The 27,038-nt window shown below is 42.4% G+C and overlaps 1 protein-coding gene across 1 annotated transcript; it reads right to left on the reverse strand.

Moving 5' to 3' along the window:
- Positions 1-1,488: 1,488 nt before the first annotated feature.
- SYT2 (synaptotagmin 2) lies at positions 1,489-26,449 on the reverse strand. Its single transcript, XM_054981009.1, has 8 exons — positions 26,266-26,449; positions 25,053-25,216; positions 16,003-16,125; positions 15,438-15,605; positions 12,703-12,870; positions 10,962-11,079; positions 5,065-5,198; positions 1,489-1,695 (listed from the first exon to the last, which is right to left on the reverse strand). Exons 1-8 carry the CDS (start codon positions 26,447-26,449, stop codon positions 1,489-1,491), a joined length of 1,266 nt encoding a protein of 421 aa, XP_054836984.1.
- Between the last annotated feature and the right edge of the window lie 589 nt (positions 26,450-27,038).

The raw sequence follows: 27,038 nt of genomic DNA on the forward strand, positions 1-27,038 counted from the left end.
CAGTGCAAAGACTAGGTAGCAAAGATAATATGGCTTATCTCTCTGGGGTCAACAAAGGTACCACAAATGTTACTGGCAGCTAGCCCGTGCCATACAGAATAGGAGATGCTTCTGCCTTTGGTGCATCTTTGGTCCTTTACATGGAATGAATTCACTCTTCTTCTGTTCCCTTGGGGGAAGGAGAGCCTCCAATAGAAAGCTTTAGTTCTGTCTGAATTCTCCCATAATGGAGAAGCTAAACGTTTAATCTAAAATTAATGCAGCCTTCTCAATAAGCCTTCCTTGCCTCTTCTCCCTCCTCTCTCCTCCTTTGACTCCCTACCCAGCAAATCTTGGTCCCCAAAGCATTAGAAGGACACATGAACCACAGCCCAACATGCCTTTAGTCGCAAATTTCTGAAAACATTAAACCTTCCTGCAAAAGATTCCTAAATATCTACAGGTTTAGGTGGCTGTACTCTCAAAAGAAATGGCAGTGCAAGGCATGATGGGAAGGATATGTAAACCACCCCAGGGCTGCTATTTTTCAGGGCTGCAAAGATGTGTGAAGGCTGCCGCAGCTTTGCACAATGCATTCACTTTGGCACTGCTACCTAGAATCTGACTTGACAACACGGGCCTTCTAATTTCTGCAAAACGGTCAGCCTACCAGACTGGATTATTTGCATAAATATCCCTTTATGTTGTTCATCAAAAATAAAGGTTATTTTGTGCTCTGTTCCGCACTCATTCCAGAGATTGGAAGAATTCAAGCGTAGTTACCATCTTTAGATAACCTTCTAGTATCACTACATCATTCTAATTGAGAACTGAAAACTACAAGGGAACAGAATACCCACTGCAGTACCTAGAAGGCAATTAACATTATGGAATAAGTATGCCCCCAAATGCATTCTTCTCACAAAAGAGAATTGATCCACCAGTTCTCCACATCCCTGGAAATGTCCCAGTGCCAGAATTGTTCCTTGTTGTCTCTGGAAGATGGTGCATCAAGATGCCTATATGGTACATAAGTGCATCATTTCATGACCTTCCTCCTTTGCTATTACTTTCCAAAGCAGACACAGTCTATCTGATCAACTCACATTGTCAGGCTCTGGTATCATCCTAGCACAATGTTTGAAGGTCTGATTTAAAGCAAAAAAACCCAAAGAGTAAAAGCGAAGCATGTGCTATTCACGGTAGCCTTGGGAAAGGAAACCCCAAGAGAGAAGCTGGCTTGGTGCTTGAAGAGAACAACATGGAGAGATGACGAAACATGCAGCAGACAAACTATTTGTAAGAATACAAAAGAAATCTCTGTGCCTTTCAAACTCTTTCCCTTGGAAACACTCAGGTGCATCTGGAATTCCTCTACAGCCGTCAAAGAAAGGGTATTGCAGCTTAGAAAACAGAACAGAACAGAAACCAAACGTCGCCTAACTGAGGTATTGATAGCTCTGGATCACTTTGAATGTTCAGTAGGGGATGTTGGGGGTATGGAGTAGCCTATTTGTTTTTCCCAAGAGCTGCGTCCACCTCCTCTTCAGGCTTCAGGGAATGCCACTGGGCAATGGGGCGGCGAGGATTGGCCAGCATGTCAGACCAGTGCCGCAGCTCCGTGCCAGTGGCATTGTTGCCAACGAATACTTTGCCAATGGCTTCATTCTTCCCCAGTTTGTCATAATCCAGCACGGTGATCACAACCTGCACTTTCTGGAAGGGAAGCAAGGAGACAAAGATTACTGTTAAGAGTTCCAATGAAATGCCCATGAGGATCTATTCTAGAAATTGAGATGTTCAGTTCTTCTGCAAATTTCAGTGTTAATCTGACCAGAGCAGCCAATTCCTCACTTAACACAAGAGGCATAAAAAGCAGAAATTACATAACTTTCAATAAATGTATATGTGTAACTTCATCTAGGGGACAAGGTTGCATGCATAATTTGAAAGAACCTGGACTAGGGTGATCTTAGATTTGCTGTACTCTATAACCGAAACCAGGGAACCTTCTTAAACAGGTTCTACCATTGAGTCAACTTTGCGAATGTGGTTGATTTGTTTGGTCTGGCTTTCCAGTTGATTGGAAACAAATTTTTCTCATGCTTCCACATAGCAGTATGGTGTTCTCATACAACTTTCAGTTGTTTCCTGGGTTTCCTGCAACCTTTCCTAAACCTGCTTTATTGTTATCTTTTAGAATATATCACAACAAAGTTGAAAGATTTTTCTGCCTGGAAGATTTTCACCAGTTTTGGCCCCATACTACTATGGGTTTTCTTCTGAATTCCTCACTCTTAACTAGAGATGGGCACAAAATGGGGAAAAAATGAAACAAGAGTTTTGTGTTTTGTCACATTACATGAATCACGAAACACAAATTTCCATGAAAATTGTCCCATTTCACAATACGATTCGTTAGTTTCGTGATTCATCAGAACCCGGGGCACTTCAACAGCCCCCTTCATACCCAAAGATGCCAAACTCGCCGGGAGACTTCAGCAGGCTCTCCAGGCAGTGGCCCTGAGACTGGGTTTGGAGGGGAGGGCCCCAAATCACCACACAGACACCTGCCCAGGCAGGAGAGATGTACAAAATAAAACCAAAGGAAACAACAAGAGTGTGAGCCCTCAAAAGAGCAGAGAAAGAATTAAGAAAAAACAAAGACAAGCAAAGAAAAAATAAGAGAGGCTCAGTCAAGCTAGCCCCCAGAGCCAGGCAAAGGTCTGAGACTAGGGTGGGGTGGGGTGGGGTGGAGGAAAAAAGGCACCCTCACTCAAAGACCTTCCCAGCCAAGACAAGTGAGGAAAATAAGAAAGAGGCTTTTAGTCTCTTTTGAAGAAGCAAATCCAGCCCAAAGCTCCCAACTCCAATTTCTCTCACTCCAAATTCCAGCAACCGATCCTCCCTCTCTCTCTGTCTACTGGAACTAAAAGCATAAGGCAGAGAGAGGTGCCTTATATAACAAACGCTCACATAGAGCAGAACAGGAGGTCTGTGGTTGGCAGACAGAAGTGCCTAACAGGGTTTGAAGGGATGAGATTGGTGTTCCCATGGCTACAGAAGGCCCATCTCCTCAGTTGCCTAGGGGATTAACCCCCCTGCTCCTCGCTGTATAGGGCAGAATGGAAGCTCTCCAGTTGGCAAGGAGAGTTGCCTACCAAGGTTATGTGGGCTAAGATTGGGGTTTCCAATGGCAACAAAAAGTCTGCAGACATTCCAGGCCCATGTTACCTAGGGAATCAATGGATCACCATGAATCGTACGCGAATCAAATGAATCGGGCCAAAAAGTCGTGAATTTCGTGAAAACTGCAGCCCCACAAAACACGTTTTGTGAAACACGAATCAGCCCAATTCATCACGAAATTTGGTTCGTATTTCGATTCATGCCCATGTCTACCCTTAACTCCCCATTCAGATTTCAATACAGCATTTTCAAGGTTTCTTTTCAAATTTTTTTGCATAAGCTTATTCCCTGATATTTTCTCAATTTGGTTTTTCAATCGTGCAGAATTCTCCTTCTCTGCTTTCTGTTCCGCCCTCCCCCTTTGCAGGCCACTCCTCACTGATTGGTCTCTCCATCCTTCTCTCAGCTCTTCCCTCCCCTTTCCCCCTCCTCCTTCACCAGTCCTCCTCCTTTCCCAAACACCCTTTTATAAAAGAAAATTAATCACATTACAACATTGTGATTTTGGTGTTATTGCATTGTGTTGGTTTGCCCCTCTTGTGCCAGCCTCTGTCTCTGGGTCAGCCTGGACAGGACTTTCCATGTTGGATCATGGTTGGGGAGGAGGGTCAGAAATCCTAAACAAAAATTTCTACTCAGAGCATGGCCATTGTGTATCAGGGGATTTTTAAAAACCAAGCGTAATGACTTTATAGTGTCATAATGTTATAACATCATTATGCTTGGTTTTTTTAAAAAAAAAATTCCAAGAAGTTCATATTGAGACCCTGCCTGAGCTGACCCAGACCTGGGAGGCAGAGGTCTGCACTAGGGGGCAAACCAATATAATGCAATAATAACAATGTTATGATGTCATAACATCATTAAGTGTTTGATCCCTTTTACTTTATAAAAAAAAAAGCTCCCTTGTCGTGTTGAGTGGTCAATGGCTCCTTTGGAAGATCAGAAAAGAGAAAATGTGGGGAAATCCACCATCGCCACTGCACTGAATCAGCAGGCACAGTAGCAATGAGAAAACAACAGAGTATCATCCCTGTTTGGAAAGTTAGGTGGGTGGCTGTGTTGTTCTGCAGAGGAACAGCAGAATTTGAGTCCAGTGGCACCCTAAGATCAACAAGACTCTCAGCTTTCAAGAGTCTAAACGCCCTGCTTCAGACACGAGTTAAAAGGAAGCTACCCGAGTTTTGTACAAATATACAGCCAAGTTTTCTGCTATGTGTCTCCTGTCTGGATTATATACTGTATCTTCTGTCAAAAAGGGAGAGACAACTTCTGACTCTTGATACTGTGTTTTGTCATGGATCTTTTGGAGACATGCAACCAATATTCTGTTCTTATTCTATGTTCTGTGTATTTTTAAAAAATAAATCTGTCTTATTGTGTAAGTAAACTTCTACAGGGAAAAAAAGCTCTTTTCACAGAGGCAGCTTGTATATCAGGGTACAAGCCAGGCCAAGCCCTTCTCCCTACCATGTTAGTTCTCTGAGCAATGGGGGTGGATGGGTTATCAATGTGGGGGTAAACAAACATGCAGTCCCATATCTGCACCCTGAAATGACCCGGTATAAAAACCCAAACCATTTATTAGGTTCTAAAGTTACAGCCTATTTTAAACAGTGCACATATCTAATGTTTGCTGGATTATCATTGTATTTTTGTACTTTCAATACTATTTTTAGATTGAGAAACCCATGAATAAACTAGACCAGGCTGTGCAAAGTTCTCCCAGCAGACTGAGAAACAACTTGAGCTGTGATCCATACCAGGCCCCATGGTCCAGGCAGGGTAGTGGCAGATGATATCACCTCACCCATGAGACCTGTGACTAGGGAAGGGAGCCTTGGTCTCCCCCCCATCCCCGCCGATGTCATCAAGTGAAAATCTGAGTATGCAAACCTGTATCTGTTCGAACGGAATCTCAAAGCTGAAGGACTCATTGAAGTAAGGGTTCAGGGTCTTCTTCTTGACAGTGGTCTTCTTCTTCTTAAGTCGCTTGCCATTCTGCAGCAGGTGAATCTTCACATAGGGGTCTGGGGAAAACAGCCCAAACAGTTCAGGATTGGAAACTAGCAACCCAACTTCACTTACAGGAGCACAGGAGAGAGAAATCTCAAGGGAAAAGAACCAGACCAGAGTTACCTCTGATGCCCAGAGGAAGGAACTGAAGAGAGGCATTAGTAACATCCTATTTTGCATAGCTAAATAGTGGACAGTTCAAGCAGCTTTTGTAGACCCTGTTTCCTTTGGAGAAGAGAACTTCAGAGAGCCTGGGTCCACTGTCATTCAAGATACCTCTAGATTTTCCTGCTCCAATATATTCTGCTGTCTGACTGATGTTGGCTGCAATCAGCTACCAATATGTTTCTGGCTCCAGTTCAAGAGGCTGGCTTGGACCTACCCAGCTTGAAACAGTTCATCAATTTAAACAATTTGTCAACTCTAGAACGCTCTCTCATGGGCTCTTCATCTAGCACCCCCTTTTCATGTAGTCAGATGTGAACTTCCTTTTTTAACCTGATTTTAGGAGCTAGTCCTTATTTTTTGGGTTATCTGTTTCTTTGACTATTCTTATTAATAATATCAGTTTGTATGCATTTCAAATGTTAGTTGGATGCTTGTTGCTTGGATCTTCATTTTTAATATTTTGTTTTTGCCCTCGTGACTGGCAACTGGCAGGAGATGGGGGAGGCAGGGACATATGGTGTGGAGGGTGATCAGCATCACTTGGTGTGATGACACTGCTTCCGATGTGACCCAGAAGTGACATCATTGTTCCAAGGTGACAGTCTAGCATTTGTCCCAAAGACTATGATTTAACTATTAGGGATGTGCAAAACAAAACAAACAAGTCAGCAATGCACCTGGAAATCGCTATTTCATTTCATTAAAGCAGCTTCCGGATCAGTGAACTAAATCTGGGAAACCAAGTTAAAGCAGCACTCCCCCATCAAAAAGTGTGTGTGTTTTGTTTTAGCTCTTACTGTGCACCAGTGGAGGCAGGCAGGCAGCCACTGGGCAGACAATATCTTGTTTTTCTTAATGGCATTCTACCAATCGGATTCCAAGAGGAGAGAGCCCTTATGTTATACAACCTAATTAACTTCATTGGAGGGAAGGGGGAATGTGCATACAAATGCATCTTTTTTTTCCTGACACTAACTAGGCACTAATCCCTCAGCCCATCAGTGCTCTTGGATGGTTGGTCACTGTGATGAAAAGTGCTACTGGATGAGACGCAAGTGGTCTGTTCAGTCAATTAAACTTGATAAAGACCCTGGAAGACTTCAATCATAGGCTGAAATCCCAAAGGCACTTCCTTAGGAGTAAGCACTGTTGAATAACATGGGACTTACATCTGAGTAGACCTGTTCAGGATTGCTTCCATAGTTTTTCAGGCTCTCTTTCTGAGTCAAATGGCATATTGTACCTCAATGAAACTTCAGCTCCTTCATAGTTTCCCACAATTTCAACCAATCTAGTTTTCTCTTCAAGTTTCTTATCTACTACAATGTCTCCTCTCCCTCCAGCATCTGTCAAAACATTGTTTAAAAAAACAAATTCTCAAAATCAAACTTAAGTCAAGCCTTCTGCAAGCTGTTGGCCTACTCAAATATGATCTTGCCTGCCCCCACAGCAAAAGGAAAACTAAGAGAAAAACTTAAATGTTTGGGTACTTGGGTGTGGGGGGAAGGTCATTCAGATAATCATTCTGCATGCCTGCCTGCTCTTGGACAATGGAAAAGATTGCCGTAAAGTCCGCTTGTGTTTTATAGATTACAGCAAAGCCTGAAGACTTGAAACGACTACTGATGAAGGTTAAAGGAGAAAGCACCAAAGCAGAATTACAGATGAATGTCAAGAGAAAAGTAATGACTACTGAGGAATCACACAATTTTTAAGCTGACAATGAGGAAATTGAAATTGTTCAAGATTTTATATTCCTTGGCTCAATCATCAATCAAAAGGGAGACTGCAATAAAGAAATCAGAAGAAGATTGAGACATGGAAGATTAGCCGTGAGGGAACTAGAAAAGATCTTTAAAGATAAGGCTGCGTCTCTGCGGACCAAGATCAAGATAATCCAAATGATGGTATTCCCCAATACTATGTATGGATGTGAAAGGTGGACAATGAAGAAAGCTGACAGAAGAAAATTGATTCATGTGAAATGTGGAGCTGGAGGAGAGTTTTGGGGAATACCATGGATAGCCAAAAAAAACAAATAAGTGGGTTCTAGATCCCATCAAGCTGAATTTTCCCTAGAAGCTAAAATGATAAAACTGAGGCTATTGTACTTTGGTCCCATCATGAGAAGACAAGCCTCTCTGGAAAAGTCAGTAATTCTAGGAAAAGTTGAAGGCAGTAGAAAAAGAGGAAGACCCAAAGCGAGATGGCTTGACTCTGTAAAAGAAACCACATCCTTCAGTTTGCAAGATCTGAGCAAGTCTGTTAATGATAGATATTTTGGAGGTCTTTTATTCATACGGTCATCATAGGTCAGAGGCGACTTGATGACACATAAAACACACACACAGTTTTGAAACAGAATGCTAAACATTCAAAGGATGGATTTGGATTTGCCCTTGACCATGAGAACAAAACTGCAAAGCACAAGAAAACATGGCAGCAACAGCTGGATGCAAAAGTAATAATTTATTGTCTCTACAGAAAAAACCCAGTGAACATGACGTAGGATTATTTTTAACTAGCAACCAAGCCCGTTGTAAAACCAATGGGCTCTAGAAAATGGCACTCCTCCCCATGGCATGTACATGGAGAGCAGCAGGCAGGTGGGACCAGTGGGGAATCCTCCCCTTCGTGGGACGCCCAGCATAGGGCCCAGGCCAAAGAACAAGGCCAAAACTCTGATAAGAAAAAAAATCCCAAATGGATTTGATCCGAACCAGCAATACTCCACATTGAAAAAAATAACAGTGCATAGTTTGTTTAGAAACCTTGAAAACTGAAATGGAAATTTTCTCAGTGCATGCCCCTATTATCCACAGAATTTTGGGCAATGCTAGAGCAGCACTTAGTATGATGGTATTACTTCTAGGTTGCACCAGAAGTGGCATCCTTGTGCCAGGCAATGCTGACTGCCCCCTCCATTTTGCCCACCATTTTCCTCCCGACCACTGTCCATCTGAGCAGTGGTGAGCAGCAGCAGCAGGGGGAAGGCCTTCCACCGCTAGCAGGCAACAGGTGAAGCTACTGATGGTTGGTTGTTGTGGGTTTTCCGGGCTGTATTGCCGTATCTCTGTCTTGTATTGTATTGTATCTCTGTCTTTTGGTGCTACACCTCTGAAGATGCCAGCCACAGCTGCTGGTGAAACGTCAGGAACTACAATGCCAAGACCACGGCTATACAGCCCGGAAAACCCACAACCATTGTTCTCCAGCCGTGAAAGCCTTCGAAAATACTACTGATGGTTCTTATTGAAATTTTGACCTATTGGAATGTTCCAAAACATACTGAAGAAAATAGATTCTTAGCAATCACAGTAGTCTTATCAAGGAATATGGTTGTACATTTTCTTATATATATTCATCGTTCCAAAACATTAAAAAAAATACCCAGCATCTACTACAAATTTCTTACTTGCCTTCCACTCATGAGATACTTATTTATTTAATCATTTAAATAATATCTACTTTTAATAACTTAGCTTGCACAGGCTTTTTCTATTTGGTGGCAATTACCGAAGCTTCGATACCCTTTAAATATCCTAGTTGAGGTGGCACTTGGCACTCCCTACCCAGTCGTGCTGCTTTAGTTTTAACATGAAGTGAATAAGTAAATAAATTTGTTACAGTCTCTTTTACAAAGGGTTCAAACACAGGCAGCACAAGGCCTGGTTCTCGCTTCACTAACATTCTGGGCAGCTGTGGCTTGAGACTGACACTGCTGCAGTCCGTAGGCTGAGAAGGGCATAACTCTGCTTAGGACTGTCCTGGGAATGAAGCAATTTTCCATGCATTTTCTTCTTCAGTTACTTATTTGGGATATGCATAGCCTATTTTTTTTCCTATGTACACATCACCCAAGTTGCAAGGATTTCAACTAGACCAGCACAACCTGTTCTCTCTCTTAGAGGGCTGCTGGGTTCTGATATCAGAGCTGAAATTAGTTTCAGGTGGGTAGCCATATTGGTCTACAGTAGATGCACAAGGTTCGAATCCAGTAGCACCTTAAAGACCAACAAGATTTTCAAGAGTATGAACTTTCAAGAGTAACCTCCCTTCATCTAATACTTCTGACGAAAGAAGCTTGACTCTCAAAAGCTTATACCCTAGAAAATCCTGTTGGCCTTAAGGTGCTACTGGACTTGAACCTTACTTATAGATGTGTTCGGAGGCAGCCCTTTGCTGCCTCTCAGACAGCGCTCCACAACCCCCCAAAAGCTCCAAGCAGACTCACCAGCAACAGAGCAGCCACCACAGAGGGCCAGGGGGGGGCAGCGCAGAGCATCCTGACCCCCCGACAAGACTGGCCAGAGTGCAGGAAGCAGTGCACCCTGGGGGGGCCGGGCGAAGAACCTGAGCTGCCGCAGTGCGGCATACAACCTGGCCGTGAGGGGAGAAAGGATGCCTGGGACGCTGCCAGAGCCAGCAGCACCACACAGCGTCCCGAGCAGAGGCGTGGCTGCAACTGCAGTAGCAACAGAAAGCAGGCACCACCCATTCCCCAGCACAGACGCCGATAGGGCGGGCATGCCCACAGAGCCCGGCAGGCGGAGCAAAAACCCTCCAGGGCCATGATTTGCCCCCTGCTCGGGCAAGACATGAAGCAGCAGCATGAAATTTGAAGGTGGAGGGAACGGCAGAGGGTAGTTCCTATGAACACGAAGGGCCAGGGTGGGGGGAAGGGCCATGGCCAAACCTGGCCCAGGTGGTGGGGTTGGCTGTAGGGACGGAAACATGGGAGGTTGGGCGGGGATGGCTTTAAGGGGGTGGGTATTTAAGGAGGGCTCCTGATCCAGGCCAGGAAGGAGAGCATGCACAGGTCTGTTCCTGATGCCACGAGACAGCCTCACAGGCGGGACCTGTCCTTTGTGGGCTCTGCGCTCAGCAACAGGCCTGCCCTTTCTGAGGCCTCCTAGGGGGAGCCCTCGGGGCGTGTGACATCTTAGTGGTTGGGCTGATGAGGCAGCCCAGGGGACAGAGACAGAATGGACCCGTCCAATGCCGCCAAATCCACATCGCGACACCTGACCGTGGGAGCAGCTGTCCCTACCCCCGACAAGATGAAACTGTCACAATCACGTGAAGAAGCTCTTTCAAACTAAGAAGGCATGAGCCAGCACCAGCACCACCTTGAGCCACATGTTGAATTTGACTCAGCAGTGTAATGCTGGCAGTGTCCCACTTAGATTATTATTCCTGGTTCTGTTCATGAGGTTATAGCAAAAAAATACCCCTGCAAATCCCTTTCCCTTCCACCATTCCATTCCCACTGCACAGCTGAAGGCACCAGGAGATCACAGATACTACTGAAAACATGGGATAAAAATCTCCAGACATTTTTCCCTTGTTGGTCCATTTACTATTAGATTTTCCTTGGATGCTAGCGTTGCCAGTTGCTAAGTGAGCACCTGTATCGATGACTGGGGGCATTTTCATACAAAATGTAGAGCACAGGCAATTGTCATGTGAATGACCATTCTGGCCAATGCAGGTTTTATACCTGCCTTAAAAAGTAGCAGAAGAAATAAACCATGTGAAAATATCCCAAGAGTCCTTCTGTACTGGTTTATGGGAGCCCTCTGGTGGACACTAATTTGTTCTGCACTCACCTGAAAGTCCACCAACATCCATCTTTTTCAAGTTCTTTGCTTCCAAGATACAGACAGTAAGCTTCCCTGCAGTGGGCACATATCGCAGTGAGATACAGATGTCTCCCAGTTTCTCAGGCTGTTAGGGAAAATTGAGAGAGCAATGAAACCAGGAAGTCTGGTCGTAATTACTCTCAGTAAGGCCAATGATTCATGTAATTTAAAAAAAACTTCAAAAAAACAGAGCTTGTATGGTGAACACATCATTAGCTCTCTAATTAATGTCAGTCTATTGCACATCATGAATCAAATGCTGGTATGTCAGTCTTGTTCCTCCCCATTCCCTCGACTGCCCACTCGCTGCTGCATCTTCCTCTGGCCCGGAGACAACTCCACAGGTGGACATATGGAATGGATGCAGCACAACCCTCCTTTCTCAAGCTGTGGGAAGTGTGATCTCAAAGCTAGAAGAGGAAGTGGCAGCAACAGAAGTAACCAGACACATCAGCGAGGAGGGAAGGAGCAAGAGTGACTGATCAGCATTCACTTTGTTTATCGAAATGTCTTTGAAATTGACTGTACTGACTCGCACAGTGTAATCTGCCTTGTGTCTCAGTGAAAAAGGTGGACTATAAATAACAAAAATAAGTTAATTAAAATAAATAAAAAGATGCTAAACAGTGAAAGGGAGTGTACAGGGTGTTCATAGTACAGGGAACTCTTTTGTGCATTGCAGGTGTCTCCAGCCTAAGGGAGGAGAAAGAATAAATTGCTCAGGAAACCAATGAACCCATGTCCTATGACTAGGCAACCCCCTGGCTGAGGGGAGAAAACATGTCCTTCCTGCCACTAATCAGGGCACTAGGAAAAGTCCTTTCTGAGTATCTAAGTGCCACTACCTCATTTGCACAGCTGCAACAGACAAGAAGGAAAAGGATTTTTGTAATGTCAGGACCCAAAACCTCAATTCGTCCATCTCCCACCACTCCTCACTAATTCTTTCCTCTCAAACAAGAAATCAAAGAAATCAAATACTTGTGTTTGGAAAAGCAAAGTATTTGTGAAGTCTGTGGAGATTATATGCTTGGCTGCAATCTACAGTCAAAGGAAGGCACTTATATAATGCCTTCTTAAGCTACTACTACTAGGTTTAATTGTATATGGCCAAAGGCCGTCACAATACAAAGATAAAAACAGTAAAAATAGAAATCTATCTTACAAGCATAAAATACAGTTATTAAAATAATAAAAATAAAATACAATTAAAATGGGACCTTAATAAATACCAGATAGTTATGAGAAAAGTTAGGTTTCTGAGGAAACAATCTTGGCCCTAATCTTTTTTGCAGCTAAGGCAAACAGGGATACTCTGCTAGTGACAAATGAATCAGTAACAGATAAGAAAAAAACTAATTTGTCAATATCAGAGGTAAAGTTACACCCCAACCTTCTTAAGCATCCAAAACATACAGAGAATGACTAAATGACCTTCTGACATTCCACCAAGGCGACTACAGAGTGAGGAGTAAGAAAAATAGAGTTATGAGCAAAGATCTGCTCTAGTAGCAAGATTCCACATTTTGTTCCTTTTCCCAGTCATGAAGACTTTCTTCTGTAGTTGTGGGATCTTCAATGCTCCTTAATGGAGAATCCTCAAACTGTGCCAATCAAGACATTCTATGTTAAACCAGAAGCTGCATCCTTGTCAGAGATCAAAAGTCTACAGAATAAATTATCTCTTCAGTTGCCTGTCCAGCCTTACCTCTTCTTTTTCTGCGCTCTCTAGGTCTCTCCATTCTTCAATGGGCTGTCCAAGGTCCACAGTGTTCATGGGCACCTTGACTTCCCCAATGATGTCATGCTTGGAGAAGCGGTCAAAGTCATAGATGGCCATCACCAAAGTCTTCCCACCCAGTTCCTGATATGGAATCTGTTTCACAAAAGAAGCATTGTTCAACAGTTAACTAGCAGTATCTGACAAAAGAGGTGGTGAGATTTTGTTTTTAAAAATACATGTGTTTAACTCGGACAATAATGCAAAGAAACTGAGCTTTAAACAGCAATGCTATATAACTGTCAGGTTCTGCCTTGGGAGTCGCCCTGTGAGGCACCGGCATGCCTGACTTTGGACCAGGAGTACCATCAGGGATTCTGCGGGCTCCCACTCTGTGGAAGGAGGAGGGGGTATACCTCGCCCTTGCACCCTCTCAATCCTCTTGCAGGCCCGCTCAACCTGACAGAGTCCCAGCTGCCTTCCATGACAGCAGTCCCCTTCCCTCCTCTGGACGTACTCTTCCTCTTCATCCTCTTTCCTCCACCTCCTCTCCGCTGCGCTCTCGCTCTCCTAAACTCCTCCACCTCCTACACAACCCACCACACCCTGTGGATGGACTTCTCTTTTATCCATAGCTTTTCATGATCCATACAGTCAAAAGCTTTGCTGTAATCTATAAAACACAGGCTGATTTTCTTCTGAAATTCCCTGGTATATTCCATTATCCATTGTAAATTTTCAATGTGATCTCTAGTGCCTCTTCCTTTTTTGAATCCAGCTTGAACATCTGGCATTTCTTGTTTCATATATGGTAAGTCTTTGCTGTAGAATTTTGAGCATCACTTTGCTTGCATGGGAAATTTACGTGATTGTCCAATAGTTGCTGCACTCTTTAGCATCCCTTTTTGGGGGGATTGGAATGTAGACGGAGCGTTTCCAGTCTGTGGGCCATTGTTTTGTTTTCCATATTTGTTGACAGATTCTTGTTAAGATTCTGATGGATTCCATTTCTGTAGCTTGAAGTAGCTCTATTGGTATTCCATCTACTCCAGGTGCTTTGAGTGCAGCTTTTACTTCACTTTCTAGGATTTCTTGTTCTTCATCAAAAGATTATTCCTGAAAGTATCTGTTATCCTTCCATCTCTTTTGTATAGTTCTTCAGTGTATTGTTTCCATCTTTCCTTTATTTTGTCCTGATCAGATACTGTATTTCCATATTGATCTTTCAGCATCCCAAGCTGTGGCTTTAATTTCCCTTTGATTTCTCGGATCTTTTGGAACAGATCTCTTGTTCTTCCTTTTTCATTGTTGTCTTCTATTTCTTTGCACTACGATCAATTTCTTCTTGGATACTTGCGTAAAAGTTTTCAATTTCTTCCTCCTCAGCAACTGTAGTTGGAGCATAAATTTGAATGGTTATGTTAACAGGCTTTCCCTGAAGTCTGATTGATATTACTCGGTCAGATTTTGCATTGTAGCTCTTGACTGCTTGTGCTATGTCTCGCCTCACTATTAGAACAACACTATTTCTTTTGAGTTCATTTCTGCAGTAAAACACTGTGTGGTTTTCTGGCTGATAATGTCCTGAGTTGGTCCACATTTGTTCACTCACACCCAGGACTGCAATGTTTAAATGCTCCATTTCTTGTTTTACAATTTCTAGCTTACCTGGCTTCATACTTCTCACATTCCATGGTCCTATTATGTGTGTTGCACAGCTTTGGACATTCCTTTTGCATCTATTCATGTCTGCAACTGGATATCCTTTTGGCCCCATCATTAAGAATAGCACTATTCGTACTTGTCCTTGGCTTTTCCCCAGTAGCCAAGTGAGTGGCATCTGACCTGGGGGGGTCCTGTCTTCCAGCACTTTATCTTTTTTCATTTTGGATTGTCTCATCATAGGGGTTTCAAGGTAAGAGATTAGCAGAAGTGGTTTACCATTGCCTTCTTCTGCTTCGCAGTACTAACCAGGGTTAGTTGAAGCGCCGCCGCCATTCTCTGTGAAAAATCCTCCACCAGTGCCACCTTCCACTACTGCTGCTGCCCAGTAGCTAACCTTCAAGAATTCCTCCGCTCCCATCACCATTGGAACATTCAGTTCTCTTCTGCTGATGCAACCGTTGATTCCTGAAGGGGGTGGATGCATCTTGGTCTGGTGTCTCAGCTCTGACCATTCCGCCTTGAGTGACTCTTCCAGGAGTTTAGGCTCTTGACCAACCCTGCGCTCCTGACAGTGTTGCGCTCAGCTTCGCTGACACACTCAAACCCCCTCACTGCATTAAGGTGTGTATTCAAGAGGGGGACTTACTTTCAAGTAAACATGCAAGGAACTGGGCTGCCTGATCTATCTTCCAAGAAGCAATTGTTAACTTAGAATTAAATAATATTTGTATGCAATTAGGCATTGTTCTCCTCTCACACAGGTTTATTACTCTCTTTATCAATGTTAAACATCACTCTTTTTGATACTGCTCTTAGAATATCACGAGTTCCAATTCTTAGTCCTATGTAGTAGGTTTTTACATCAACAATGGCTTCAGTTACTTTTGCTTAAATTCTTAACCTGTCTTTCTGCCTTGGCATTTTTCCTGCTAGGAATTACACTCTCTTCAATTTTTGTCCTTCGGCCTACAAATATTTTTTTAGTTGTTTCAGGTCTCTAACCATTCTGTCTGTAACATATCAGTTGCAGAAGATGCCTAGACCTGAAGAAGTCTCACCTTGAAGACGAAGGTCTCATTGTAGGTTGGGTTGAGGGTCTTCTTTTGCACTTTGGTCTCGTACTTCTTCTTCTTGTCAGGAAGCAGGAAGACTTTGACATAGGGGTCTGATGTGCCACCCATATCCAATGCTGGAAGCTCAGCTGCTTGGAGAATCCCTACTGTGAGCTGCAAGGGAAAGACAATTATCAGTAGCACACAAAATATTCTACAATGCCACAGGCCAATCAATATAACCTAGTTCCTTATTTTTCTCCAGCCAGTTGGGAAAGGGTAATTTGGAGTTGAAAACTCTTGGGTGAGGCAAGAGTCAAGCATCCCCCTCATTGCTTCTCTCCTCTATGTTGCTCCCTCCCAAAGCTGTTTTTCTTTTTAAAAAGAAAGATCACTGAGGTCTGTAAGATATATAATTCCAGACCTCTTTACTTGAGGGCTAAATCAGAACAAGCCTAGAACTGACAGAAATGAAGTTACACCTACAGTTAAGATAAAGGATAACATCTGCTTGAGGGACAGGGTCTTGGTCTTTTTCTACTTCTCCCATCTCCTCATGCAGACACATTACCTGGTTACTCTGAAAATCATAGTCTAGGGAGAACTGCAGCTTGCCCAAGTTCTCCGGTTCCTTCTCCTCCTCCTCGCCTTCACCCTCTTCTTCGCCATCTCCATCATCATCATCCTGTTTGTTCTGAAAGGGAAAGAGACTGCAACGTTCAGCAAAGTGGCATCATGAACTAGATCACCTAGTTCCTTTCTGACACACACACACATGCCACTCACACACACAAACTCCCTCATAAGTATACCTTAGCTCAAAAATGGATGTACGCACTGCGTAAAGTGAAAGCTTTACTTCAGGGGGAAGGAAAATAGGTTGCCAGGGCTCAGAAAGGAAGGGGGGAAGGGATGAACTTCACCTCTCTTTTACTTATGATTTTGGCTCTCCAACAAGAACACTTCAGATGTATTTTTTTCATCACCAAATACACAGCATTACTACAGAGAAACAATTACTCCTCTATAGGACAGTAGACTTGGGTATAACTAAATATAGACTACGTGTTGCTGTAACAAATTTAAAAAAAAAAATTCAGCTCAAGTGGTTAGTCCTGAGCTTTGAGAATGCCAAGACTGGAGTTCTAATCTAGCTACTGACAGCCCTGGGAACCCTCTGAAACCAGCATAGCAACCAGATTGGTATAATGGGTCTGTTAAAAGATACCAATCTCTGGTGAGGAAACAGGGGAAGGGAGCGGCCACAGAGATTGAAGAAACTGAATATAGAAGGTAGTTATAAGGAGTAGCAACCAGGATTTGTTGAAGGAAGCTACAACTTCACCTCCTACACCCAAGATTTTCTTTCTGATTTTGCATATGACAAATGAGTTTTAAGTAGGAACACTCATGCATGTATCCCCCACCCCGTGCACCAACGGGCATATGGAAGAATACCTCATAATTCTCATTCAAGCTCTTACAACTAAGTATGTTACCAGAAGCTAGAATGCATAACTTGAAAACTGCTTCCTAGTGACATATGACAAGCACGTGCAGGCTATGAGTACTTGGCAACACTTTCAGAGATTCATTCACATAATCCACTTGATGGACAAGCACATTTGCTAACAACCTGACTTGGGGTTTGTTGTTAGATAGGATACAGATTATCCAGCAAAGACTGCATCCAATTGGACAAGCATAAAATAGGCTTGGGACCCAAACTCCATTCTACTGAGTAGCCTAGAGGAATTAATTTAAAATCTAAGGTTCCTTAAACCAAAATACAAAGGAGAAGTCTTGTTTACCTCCTTAATTTAAGTTCAATATAAAGTTGCATGGTGGAGAGTGCTGTCAAGTCGTATGGCAACCCCTGGGGTTTTCAATGCAAAGAGACTAACAGAAGTGGTTTTCTTTTGCCTGCCTCTGCATAGAGGCCCTGGTCTTTTTTGGAATGTCCTATCCAATTATTAACCAAGGTTGATCCTGTGTAACTTCCAAGATTTGATGAAATCAGGCTTGCTTGGGCTATTTAGGTCAGGTTTCATGCCATTATCTAAACAAAATCTAAACACAGCAGCTTGGAGGATATATTATATAACCCTCTTCCTTGCCCCTTTGACACCTAAAAGGGAATGAGGTTTACATCAGGACCTACCGTGAGTTGACATCCAGGTTAGTCAGAAAAGGTGGAGACAGTACAACACAGAAGAAAGACAACGAGAGCACAGAGAAGGAAGAGAAGGGCATTATACAGACAAAAACTTCACCAATAATCAACAACACCGAGTGCCCCTGAGAAACAGCAGATTCCACACCAACACAGACCTGAGATAGGTAATTAGAAATATTCCAATAAAAAGAAATAAAGAATGAAATAACACTAATATTCATTATGGATGTGCATTCAGATATTTTTAAGAAAAAAAAGTCAATCAAAATGCCTGTTTTAATAGAGTTATTGGAACTAGTCCAAGTTTAAAAAATAACTACTATTGGTAAAAGGTCACTTACTAATTTTCTGCAGTTATGGCACCCCATAATTTGATATTTCAACAATGTAAGTGGGGGCAGCAGGAAGGGGAAAGTGAAAGTCAGCAGATATTGTAAATGACAGGGATTTTTCCAACTAGCAGAGTTACAGATCTTGCCACTGAAAAGCACTGGCCTTTTCAAAGTGCCACCCTGAAAACAGGTAAAATTGGCAATTGCCCATTCATCCACAATCTCTGTGGTGACTCCCACATTATGGAAAAGATTGCCTGAGTTTATCAGGAAAGCCCTCATGAATCTATTGTTTTGCAGAATGTGCAAAACAGAAACGTTCAGGAAGGCATTCTTATAAAGGGATCAGAACCGTAGTATGGGATAGTATTGCAGTTTATTGCAATGTTTATTGTATCATCCCTTTTTATTGTAATATAATGTCTTCTACCTTTGTAACCCTTTCTGAATTAGGATATCTCAAGCCACACAGTTTTTTGCTTGCATTACCTACAATTCTTTCTTTTTTTAAAAAATTTTATTGGTGAGTACATAGTTATTACATACATTCCCCATCATACCTAATTTATTTCAACCCCCACCCTTTCCCTCCCCCCTCCTTATAGACTTCCAACAGCTTTCCAACCCTTAACCTATCTTATTACTTAACTTATTTTCCATTAAATTCTTCTAAATCATATATGTATTATATCTCTTACTCTAAGCATATTCAAATTCTCTTATATATACTCTATCAAATCCACTAATATATCCATTCTCTACATCACTATTTAAACTGTATATTTTTGATAAAGTCTCTTAATAGTAATACTAGCTTAGGTTAATTAATAGCTAAATTTTCCCATTAGTGGTAAAGTTACTTCTCTCTTCTATTTAAGAAATCACAAATTAATAGTTCTCAAACTGTCACAGTCCTCCTTTCACATCCCACATTACCTACAATTCTGTTAACTGAGCCCCATTGTTTTGCTAGAGATCTTTGCTGTTTGATTGAATCGTTTTTCGTATTTTGTAATCCTCGAGTCTCAGTGAAAAAGGCAGGCTACGGATGAAGATGCTCCTGCTGCTGCTGCTGCTGCTGCTGCTGCTGATGACGATGATGATGATGAAGAGTGCACAAAGAATTTCTTTCAGATGGTCTGAGTGGTTTCAAAAAGGCTTTCAGGATTCTGTACAAGCAGCAACAGCACCACTTTCCTCTGCCCAAGGTGAGCAAAGTGTGCCCTTAAATGTTCTTTGGTATTTTGCTTGGCTATTAGATGTCTCTTACAACTGTGTGACTGAGCTATGTGTGAGACAGTGTGATTTTTCTATAGTGTGTTGCTATTAATCTAGTGTTTCCATTTTCCCCCTCATTCTCCTTCTCATTTAGTATATATGTGTTGCTGTGATTGATTACAATGTACACAAATTAAATAATGGATTTTTTGGAGTATTATTCACAACGATGGTTGTTGTGGGTTTTCCGGGCTGTATTGCCATGGTCTTGGCATTGTAGTTCCTGACGTTTCGCCAGCAGCTGTGGCTGGCATCTTCATAGCACCAAAAGACCAAAAGACAGAGATCTCTCAGTGTCACTGAGAGATCTCTGTCTTTTGGTGCTACACCTCTGAAGATGCCAGCCACAGCTGCTGGCGAAACGTCAGGAACTACAATGCCAAGACCACGGCAATACAGCCCGGAAAACCCACAACAACCATCGTTCTCCGGCCGTGAAAGCCTTCGACAATACATCATTATTCACAACGTGTACACATGCTGTTCCTGGTGCTCTCCACATGAGGACAGGCTTGTGTGGTTTCTCTTCAGCTGCCAATACAGTGCAATAGCAGTGGGGCTTCCACAGGGCAGATTTCCCCACTATTTCCCGGTCCCGGTCCCCCAGTAGTGTCCACTCCCTTCCTATGTCACCAGGGATTTTTGCATTTTTAAAAATCAGCAATAGAACATCAATGTAATAATCTATGCATCAGGTTCTCTGAATTCCCAGCTTCCATTTTTTAAAAAAAGGTCTCTAGCCAATTATATCTCCACAGCAAAAGATGCTAGTCTTACCTTTTTTAAATTCAGAGAATTTGATACTGAGATGGTAATAATGTCATAAAAATATTCAGTTTCTGGTTTTAAAAGAAAAAAAATCCTCCAATGGCAGGACGGAGGAAATAGCCACAGAGAAGACAGGGCAGGGAAAATAGCTGCTTAGTGGGCAGGACCAGGAAAATCCAAACTTTTGCATTCACATAACAGCCATGCAGGGAATCCAGCACTCTCTCAAAACTTTGCAGCAAGGAAAGTTTGGGAAGAATCAGAGAAAATCTAGGAGAAGCTCAGGAGATGCACAGCATGCTGGGGGAAGCAGGGAAAAAAATCTTCCCAACAGCATTGAACCTGGGGCAAATAACCCACATGGAAATGGCCACTGTCGATTTGTGTGTGTTGTACAGTGTGTGTGAGAGAGGTATATAACAGTGATTTCCGTCAAGTACTGTTTTCCTAGTGTCAAGCATTCCGACTCACTCCATGAACCATGCAAGCATCTGTGCCTGCTGTGCCGCATAACCTGCCTTTCTTGGGAGGGCTTAATACCTCCCTCGGGCTGCTGTGTCCAGTTGCCCACTGTCTTGGGCCCCCAATGCTTCCCTGTGCCTGCTCCTACCTGCTCCTTGGCAGGTAGTGTCCTGAAGGAGGAGGAGGATACAATCCTCGAAAATTGCTTCCAAATTAGATGGAAACCCAAAAAGTTACTGCTGAAAATGTGTTTCCTGCTGAATTCAATTAAAACAATTAAAACAAAAAATGTAATGAAAAGTGTAAGTGTGTAACAACAAAAATAAATAAAATGAATAGCATTTTTAAAATGCACATCCCTAATAATTTGCTCAGATAACCTCAAGAATAGTGCCTGCAAAGCAATTTGCCATGTTGTATTTTAAACTAGCCAATTTATCTTCTCCTGTAATTACAATTTATCTCACAACAATGCCTCAAGATGATTACTGGACCTGTGTTTCTCTGGATGCCAAAAAGCACAGAAATACATAAGGGGGAAGAGAGAGAAAAGAAAAGGAAACACAGTTTCTATATATATAGGTAACCTGAGGATGGTATATTTGCTGGAACAAGCTTCTGCTACTAGAAGGGCCCATTTCCACAAAGAACAGTTACAAAGAACAGAAAAGGAAATTCAAAGAAAATACATATAGCTGTTATAGTGACCTAGTGCAGCACATGTAATCTTGTGCTTCCAGAGAGGACAAAAGCTCAAATATTTCTGTTTGTGTTGTTTACTAAAATGGTAGAAGACGCACAGCCACTCAGAACAGCAAAAATGGGGTTCTCTTCCTGCTTCTCAAAATAACAGCCCATAGAGATCTCTCGCCATGTTTCCCCCCCCCTTTTCATTGTACTGATGTATGCATTAATATTGCCTCCACATACAATCTATACTTCATGTACATATACATATAGAATAAATTTAGCTACCCATACATCCGATACAAGCTCTCTCCATGTATGCTCCATTTTACCCAAGGATAGACTATGGGCACCTCACAGAATAGGTAGTGAAATCCTTTGTTACAGACTTTTATTTAATGCTTCCATGACTTTTATGTAGATTTTCTCATCAAATTCATGTCATCCAAATTGTGCCTTTAAGACCTTCTTTTTTAAATATGTTTTCCTGTTTGCTGAGGAAGGCTGTCTCAGAGTTTCAAGTGTCTCATTTATTGATGAAACCCTTGTTAATATCTAATCTAGGTTTCCTGTCCAAAAAATGTGGTATATTAATATTTGCTGAAACATTATGTTAAGTTAATCAGTATTGATAGAGAGCTAATTGGAATCCCCAATTTAATAAAATGTGAAGGCTGGTTCATAGATTACAATTTGCCCAAATGAAAGTACAATCCCAAACTGTAACATCATCTGTTTATAACATGAAAGGGGCTGTTTGTGTGTTAGCTCAAAAAAAGCACGCACCTGTCTGGCTTTAAAGTGATTACTGTAAGCCTATTGGGCAGCCAACCAGTAATTTAAAAAGCAGGGAGGGAACAGTGATGGAAGAGGCAAGGTGGATAAAGGAAGCATTCCTAGATCTTTTGCAAGACCTAGGAATGCTCAGGGTTGCTCAAGAATTCTTCCTGACACTTACTTCTCTGGAGTATCAAAGTGGGTTAGAAGCCAAGTTAGCAGCATGGGTGCCATTTTATATTTGGAGAAGAAATTCTGAATGGATTTACAAAACCAAAGTACCGTCTTTAGTTAACACACATTAATTCATATGAAAGGATGTTATCTCATTGATTCATGATCTTGGCTTATATTGTCCTATCTGTGTCCAATGATCAATGCCCTTTCGTAGTTGGGAGGTAGATAATGTCCACCAGTTTTCCCTCCTTCTGTAGATTCCCAATGTGCCCCACTGACCCCCTAGGGACAACACTTGGGGGAAGGGAAATTCTCCTAGAACATAAGCCCCTGATTTTTATATATATATATTTTATGGGCTACTCTGCCAACACTGCTGCAGTTTTTCCATCTTCCATGCTAGCTAGATACTCTGGATCTTGCTTTTCTTGTTTTTCTGTGCCTATAAAAACAATGTCTCTCGTGTCACATTTCCCTGGAAAACTGGCACACGACTGAAAGCCATGGGAATTCTTTCCTCATCCTACCTCAGTTCTCTGGAGAGTTTTTGCACACCTAGAGGGCTCTGGATGACTAGACAGCCGTGGCTCTGCCTCATTAAAGCACCTCATGCAAACAGCCTCATTAACATACACACAAAAAGAAACACAGCAATATGGGCTATAAAAGACTCATTTCTCAGGCTGCTGCCCCAGTTACCAAATCAAAAGTCCCAGATAGGAGGGAAGGATTTAGAGCCCATCAAACCATCCAGGTTTCACATGTTTGTGTGGCTTAATTGCTAATGGGGTTTGCTGCTGAGTTACTTTGATTGCTGCAAATGAAGCAAACAATACTACCCTGAGCAGTAAAAAGGGAAAACTGGAATTGTTGAGCCACCTAAGATGCCACCTTAGATGTTTGTAAGGATATGGATTTTACAGGCCGTCTGGTGCACGTTATTGCCTGGATAGAGCCCACAATAGGTCCTCTTTTAAGTGTTTTGTGCGGCCTTTGGTTTTCCATGTGCACAGAGCGAGCAGATAAAGCTGTTTGGAGGCAGGGCAAAGATTCTTGGTGCAATGCAGTCTGTGAGAGAAACTTATAGGAAGTTTCATCCAAAACACCAAAATCCATCAGTCTTCCCTTCTCGTTATGCACTCTCCTGCTCTTGCAAGGCTTCCTTTCATTTCAGCCTTGCCTATGAGAAAGTTCTCCTAGGACTATTTCCAAAGTTTGAAACAATGCAATCCTTAACAGCACAGCAATTTTGAAATATTTTGTAAAATAAAACTGGACTGGAAGATGTTAGTAAGGATCTATCCATCCCATTTGTGCACGTTTGTGCATGAAATAGTAAAACAACTGCATTTATATCCTGCTCTTTTAGACATATTAGTGCCCCACTCAGAGCAGTGAACAAAGTCAGTGTTATTATTATCCCCACAATATAGCTGGGGAGCTGGGACTGAGCAGAGTGGCTTACCCAAGGCCAGCTGCTGAGGCCATGGCAGTAGAGGGAGTCAAACCAGCATTCAGAGCCCAGCCAGTTAACCACTATGTTACAGCAGCAGAGTGTCAAAGAAAGTAAAGAGCAGGGTGTGTGTGTGTGTGTGCTGCTTGACAGCTGTTGGCCTTCTAAAGGTACTCCCTGTGAATAAATCCACATAGCATGGCTAGGAGAGCACCCGCCTAATTGAATTGGTTCAGCCCTATTGACTTCTGAGTAACTAAGGCTGGAGATTGTCATTTTTTCAGCCTTTCCAGTGCTGTGACAGAGGCATCACTGCCTGTAGTGCACATACTTAGCTTCCACTATTGTCTATGTTTTATCACTTTAAAATAAAAAAATAGGGACAGAAAATCTCTTTAAATGGAAATGACCAGAAGGACAGAGAATGTAACCAGGAGAAAATGATGTTTCTAACTGTCTTAAAAAGCTACTCTCTGGTAGGGCTGTTACAGAGGGGGGGATTTCTTTTTCCAAAATTTTCTTTTTTTGATATAGCAATTGGCTCCTCTTATTCCCTCCAAAGAGAAATTCTCTTTAATTTCCCATTAATTTATCTTGATGCTTGTTTTTTAACATGTGATAGTGTAATTTCTGTTTATACCACTCAATGATGCTCTATGCATCCTTTTGTAACTTCAGCCCTTTCGGCCTTACCTACCTCACAGTGCTGTTGTGAGGATAAAAATTGAGGCAGCAGGGTGTAGTGGTTAGGATGTCAAACTGGGTTGACTCCCACCTCTATAATGGAAGCTTCCTAGGAGGCCTTGGATCTGTTACACAGGGCTGAAGATAAAATGGAGGAGAAGGGATTGATATAAGTTATTGGGAGAAAAAGCAGCATTGAGAAAGAGGGTGGAAAATATCCCATCCTTTACATAACTGGGGTGTATTTGTTAAAACTTCTCTGAGCTGTCAGAGACAGTGCCATATAGTGGTTAGAATACATGACTTCTTTGAGATCTAATTGAATCTTCAATTTCACAAAAGAGGAACTGATTTGAAACTGACTCAAATTCCTAAAAAGATGAACAGAAGTGGATTGCTGGATTTCAGGGAGAAATTTGGCAAAAAGGAATTAAGAGAATTCCACTTAGCAAACCTCCTATCTGGCTTTAGCCTAAGACAAGAGTCCTAAGTATTCTTACAAAGAAGAAGCTCAGCAAAGTTACTTCTACATGAGCAAGTGACTGAAGTGAAGTGCAAAAGCCTCAACTTAAACTGTGGCCCCCGTTTTATAGTGCAAATAGCTGGGCAGATACTGCCCAGCATCGCATGTCCTTGGGTCAATTCTCACTGCTGGCCATATCAGTGCAGGAGCACATACATGCTTTTCTATATCTAAGGGATGGAACTCTATGCCACTGCATGGGATCATACCTTACCTCCACCAGTCAAAAACACAAATTAGTGCTCCATGTCACCATGCTAACAGCTGCTTCACCCCTGATCTTCCCCAAGAGGCGTGTTTTTACCTGGCCTGTCATGTCTTTCATGTTCATGGCATTTTTCATCCCCTTGCCCTTCTCCTTCTTGTTTTTCTTCTTCTTGCAGCAGCACTTCTTGCAGATGCAAAAGCAGCAGGTGAGGATCAGGAGCCCAGCTACCACTGCAATGGCAATCAGGGCCCACGGCGGCACTACAACAGAAAGCAGCACAGAGCACCCACCGCATAGTCAGGCCATCATAAAGCATTTACCTGAAGTGGGTTGCAGCTACAGGCAATGCTGTATACATCCCATGAGGGTGGCTGCATTTACAAAAAGGTTGATACAGCCATGTCATTCTAGATCATTTCCCCTGGCGGGCCCTGAGTTGCAAAATGATTCTGTCCACTAGGAAGCCTGTATGTGTCCTCCCCAATGTCCATGCACAGATAGGTGAAAATATTCCTGTTCCTTTGGGCATTTGAGGATTAATGAAGAGTCAAGATATTTTTATGTCATTGTATGCATTTGCTTTTATTGTATTTTTCTATTTTGAATGGATTCTTTGTCTTTGTGTTTTTAAATCACTGTAAACTGCCTTGTGAATCATTTTCTATTGAAAGAGCTTCATAAATACTATCAATAAATGCACAGAAAAGCTGGTTCATGGGTTCCATCACATGACCAAGAAATGGAACAAAGGGTAGGACTATACAGATTGAAGCAAGTTTGAATTCAAGCAGTACACTGTGGTACAGTGCATTAGTAAAGGGCATGAAATTAGCAAGACTGTTGGAAATGATAGGATTTGCTCTCCCTAGGAAACTGATGACCCCCACAATGGTTCCTTGGGAGAACACACCTGTACTTTCTCCTGTAAGGTTGCTATTCCCTTGCACTGGAAGCAAATCCTGTCCCTTTCTTCCAGCACTGGTTGACCTGGCACTGAGCAGGAATTTATTTAATACAGAATGACTCACTTTTGGTTCCCACCCACCTCCCCCGTCTCAGTATTCATGGTGGTTTCCTAAAGCCAAGAGGCTTACAATTGCAAACAGTTTCAGACAGTAGATCCCCTCATTTCTTTAAAGAGTTTTAAAAATCATTCCTTACTTGTTCCACTTTGAAAATGATTACCAACAGATTAATATTTTTGCATTGTTAATTAAACATTTGAACCATGAAGCATGGTTCAGAAGCAGACCCAAGTACATCGTTCTGAGCCATTTGCAAGACAAGGCAGTAAATGGGCCTTACTTACATGGAATCTTGTTTATTTCATTCATAAATTTTTCTTTAATCTGAGCAAACATGTCCTCCTTGCTCTCCACTGGGCCTGACTCAGTTGTGTTGTCCATTGATCCTCCTGTTGTGGTGGGGGTTGCAGGTGCCACAGTTCCTGCTATGATGGGCTCAGGATTTTTCTTGAAGAGTTTCCAAGTCATCTTTGCTGGTTTCTTGAGGTGCCCTGAAACACACAGCAACACTGAAAGCTACAATCCAGACCTGTGATGTGTTTCACTTGGGATGGAGAACAATATTAGGAGACACAACTATGTAACATAGGAGGCATGGAAACATTTGCTTTCCTAGTTAATTCTCATAAATAAGTGATAGTGTTCTACTTCTACATCTACTTCTTCTTCCAGTTGAAAATTAACTTGTCAAAAGTAGGCAGTTAGGATCCAGCGAAGCCAGGGAATGCACCAAGAACTTTGCATTTTCATCTCTGATACGTTATGGATGAGCATTGAAATTTTAACCACATAGGAGAATGGCAGACCTGTGCCATACATGCATATTCTCTGTAGTGGCCCCTACCTTACAGAACAGCCTGCCTGAAGAGGTCAGAAAAGATCCCACCATCCTGGCTCTGTGCAAACTATGCAAAACCAAAATATCCAGGAGGGCTTTCTTATACAGGTAACAGGACTGTGCTGTAAGGAAATGGTTCAAAGAGATGCTTTGGTAAAGGGATAGGAACTGCAGACTATACTACTGTGCGCTGTCTGTTACTGTTACTTATTATGACAT

The sequence above is a fragment of the Eublepharis macularius genome, chromosome 5 (assembly GCF_028583425.1).
Source record: "Eublepharis macularius isolate TG4126 chromosome 5, MPM_Emac_v1.0, whole genome shotgun sequence".
Taxonomy (NCBI): Eukaryota; Metazoa; Chordata; class Lepidosauria; order Squamata; family Eublepharidae; genus Eublepharis; species Eublepharis macularius.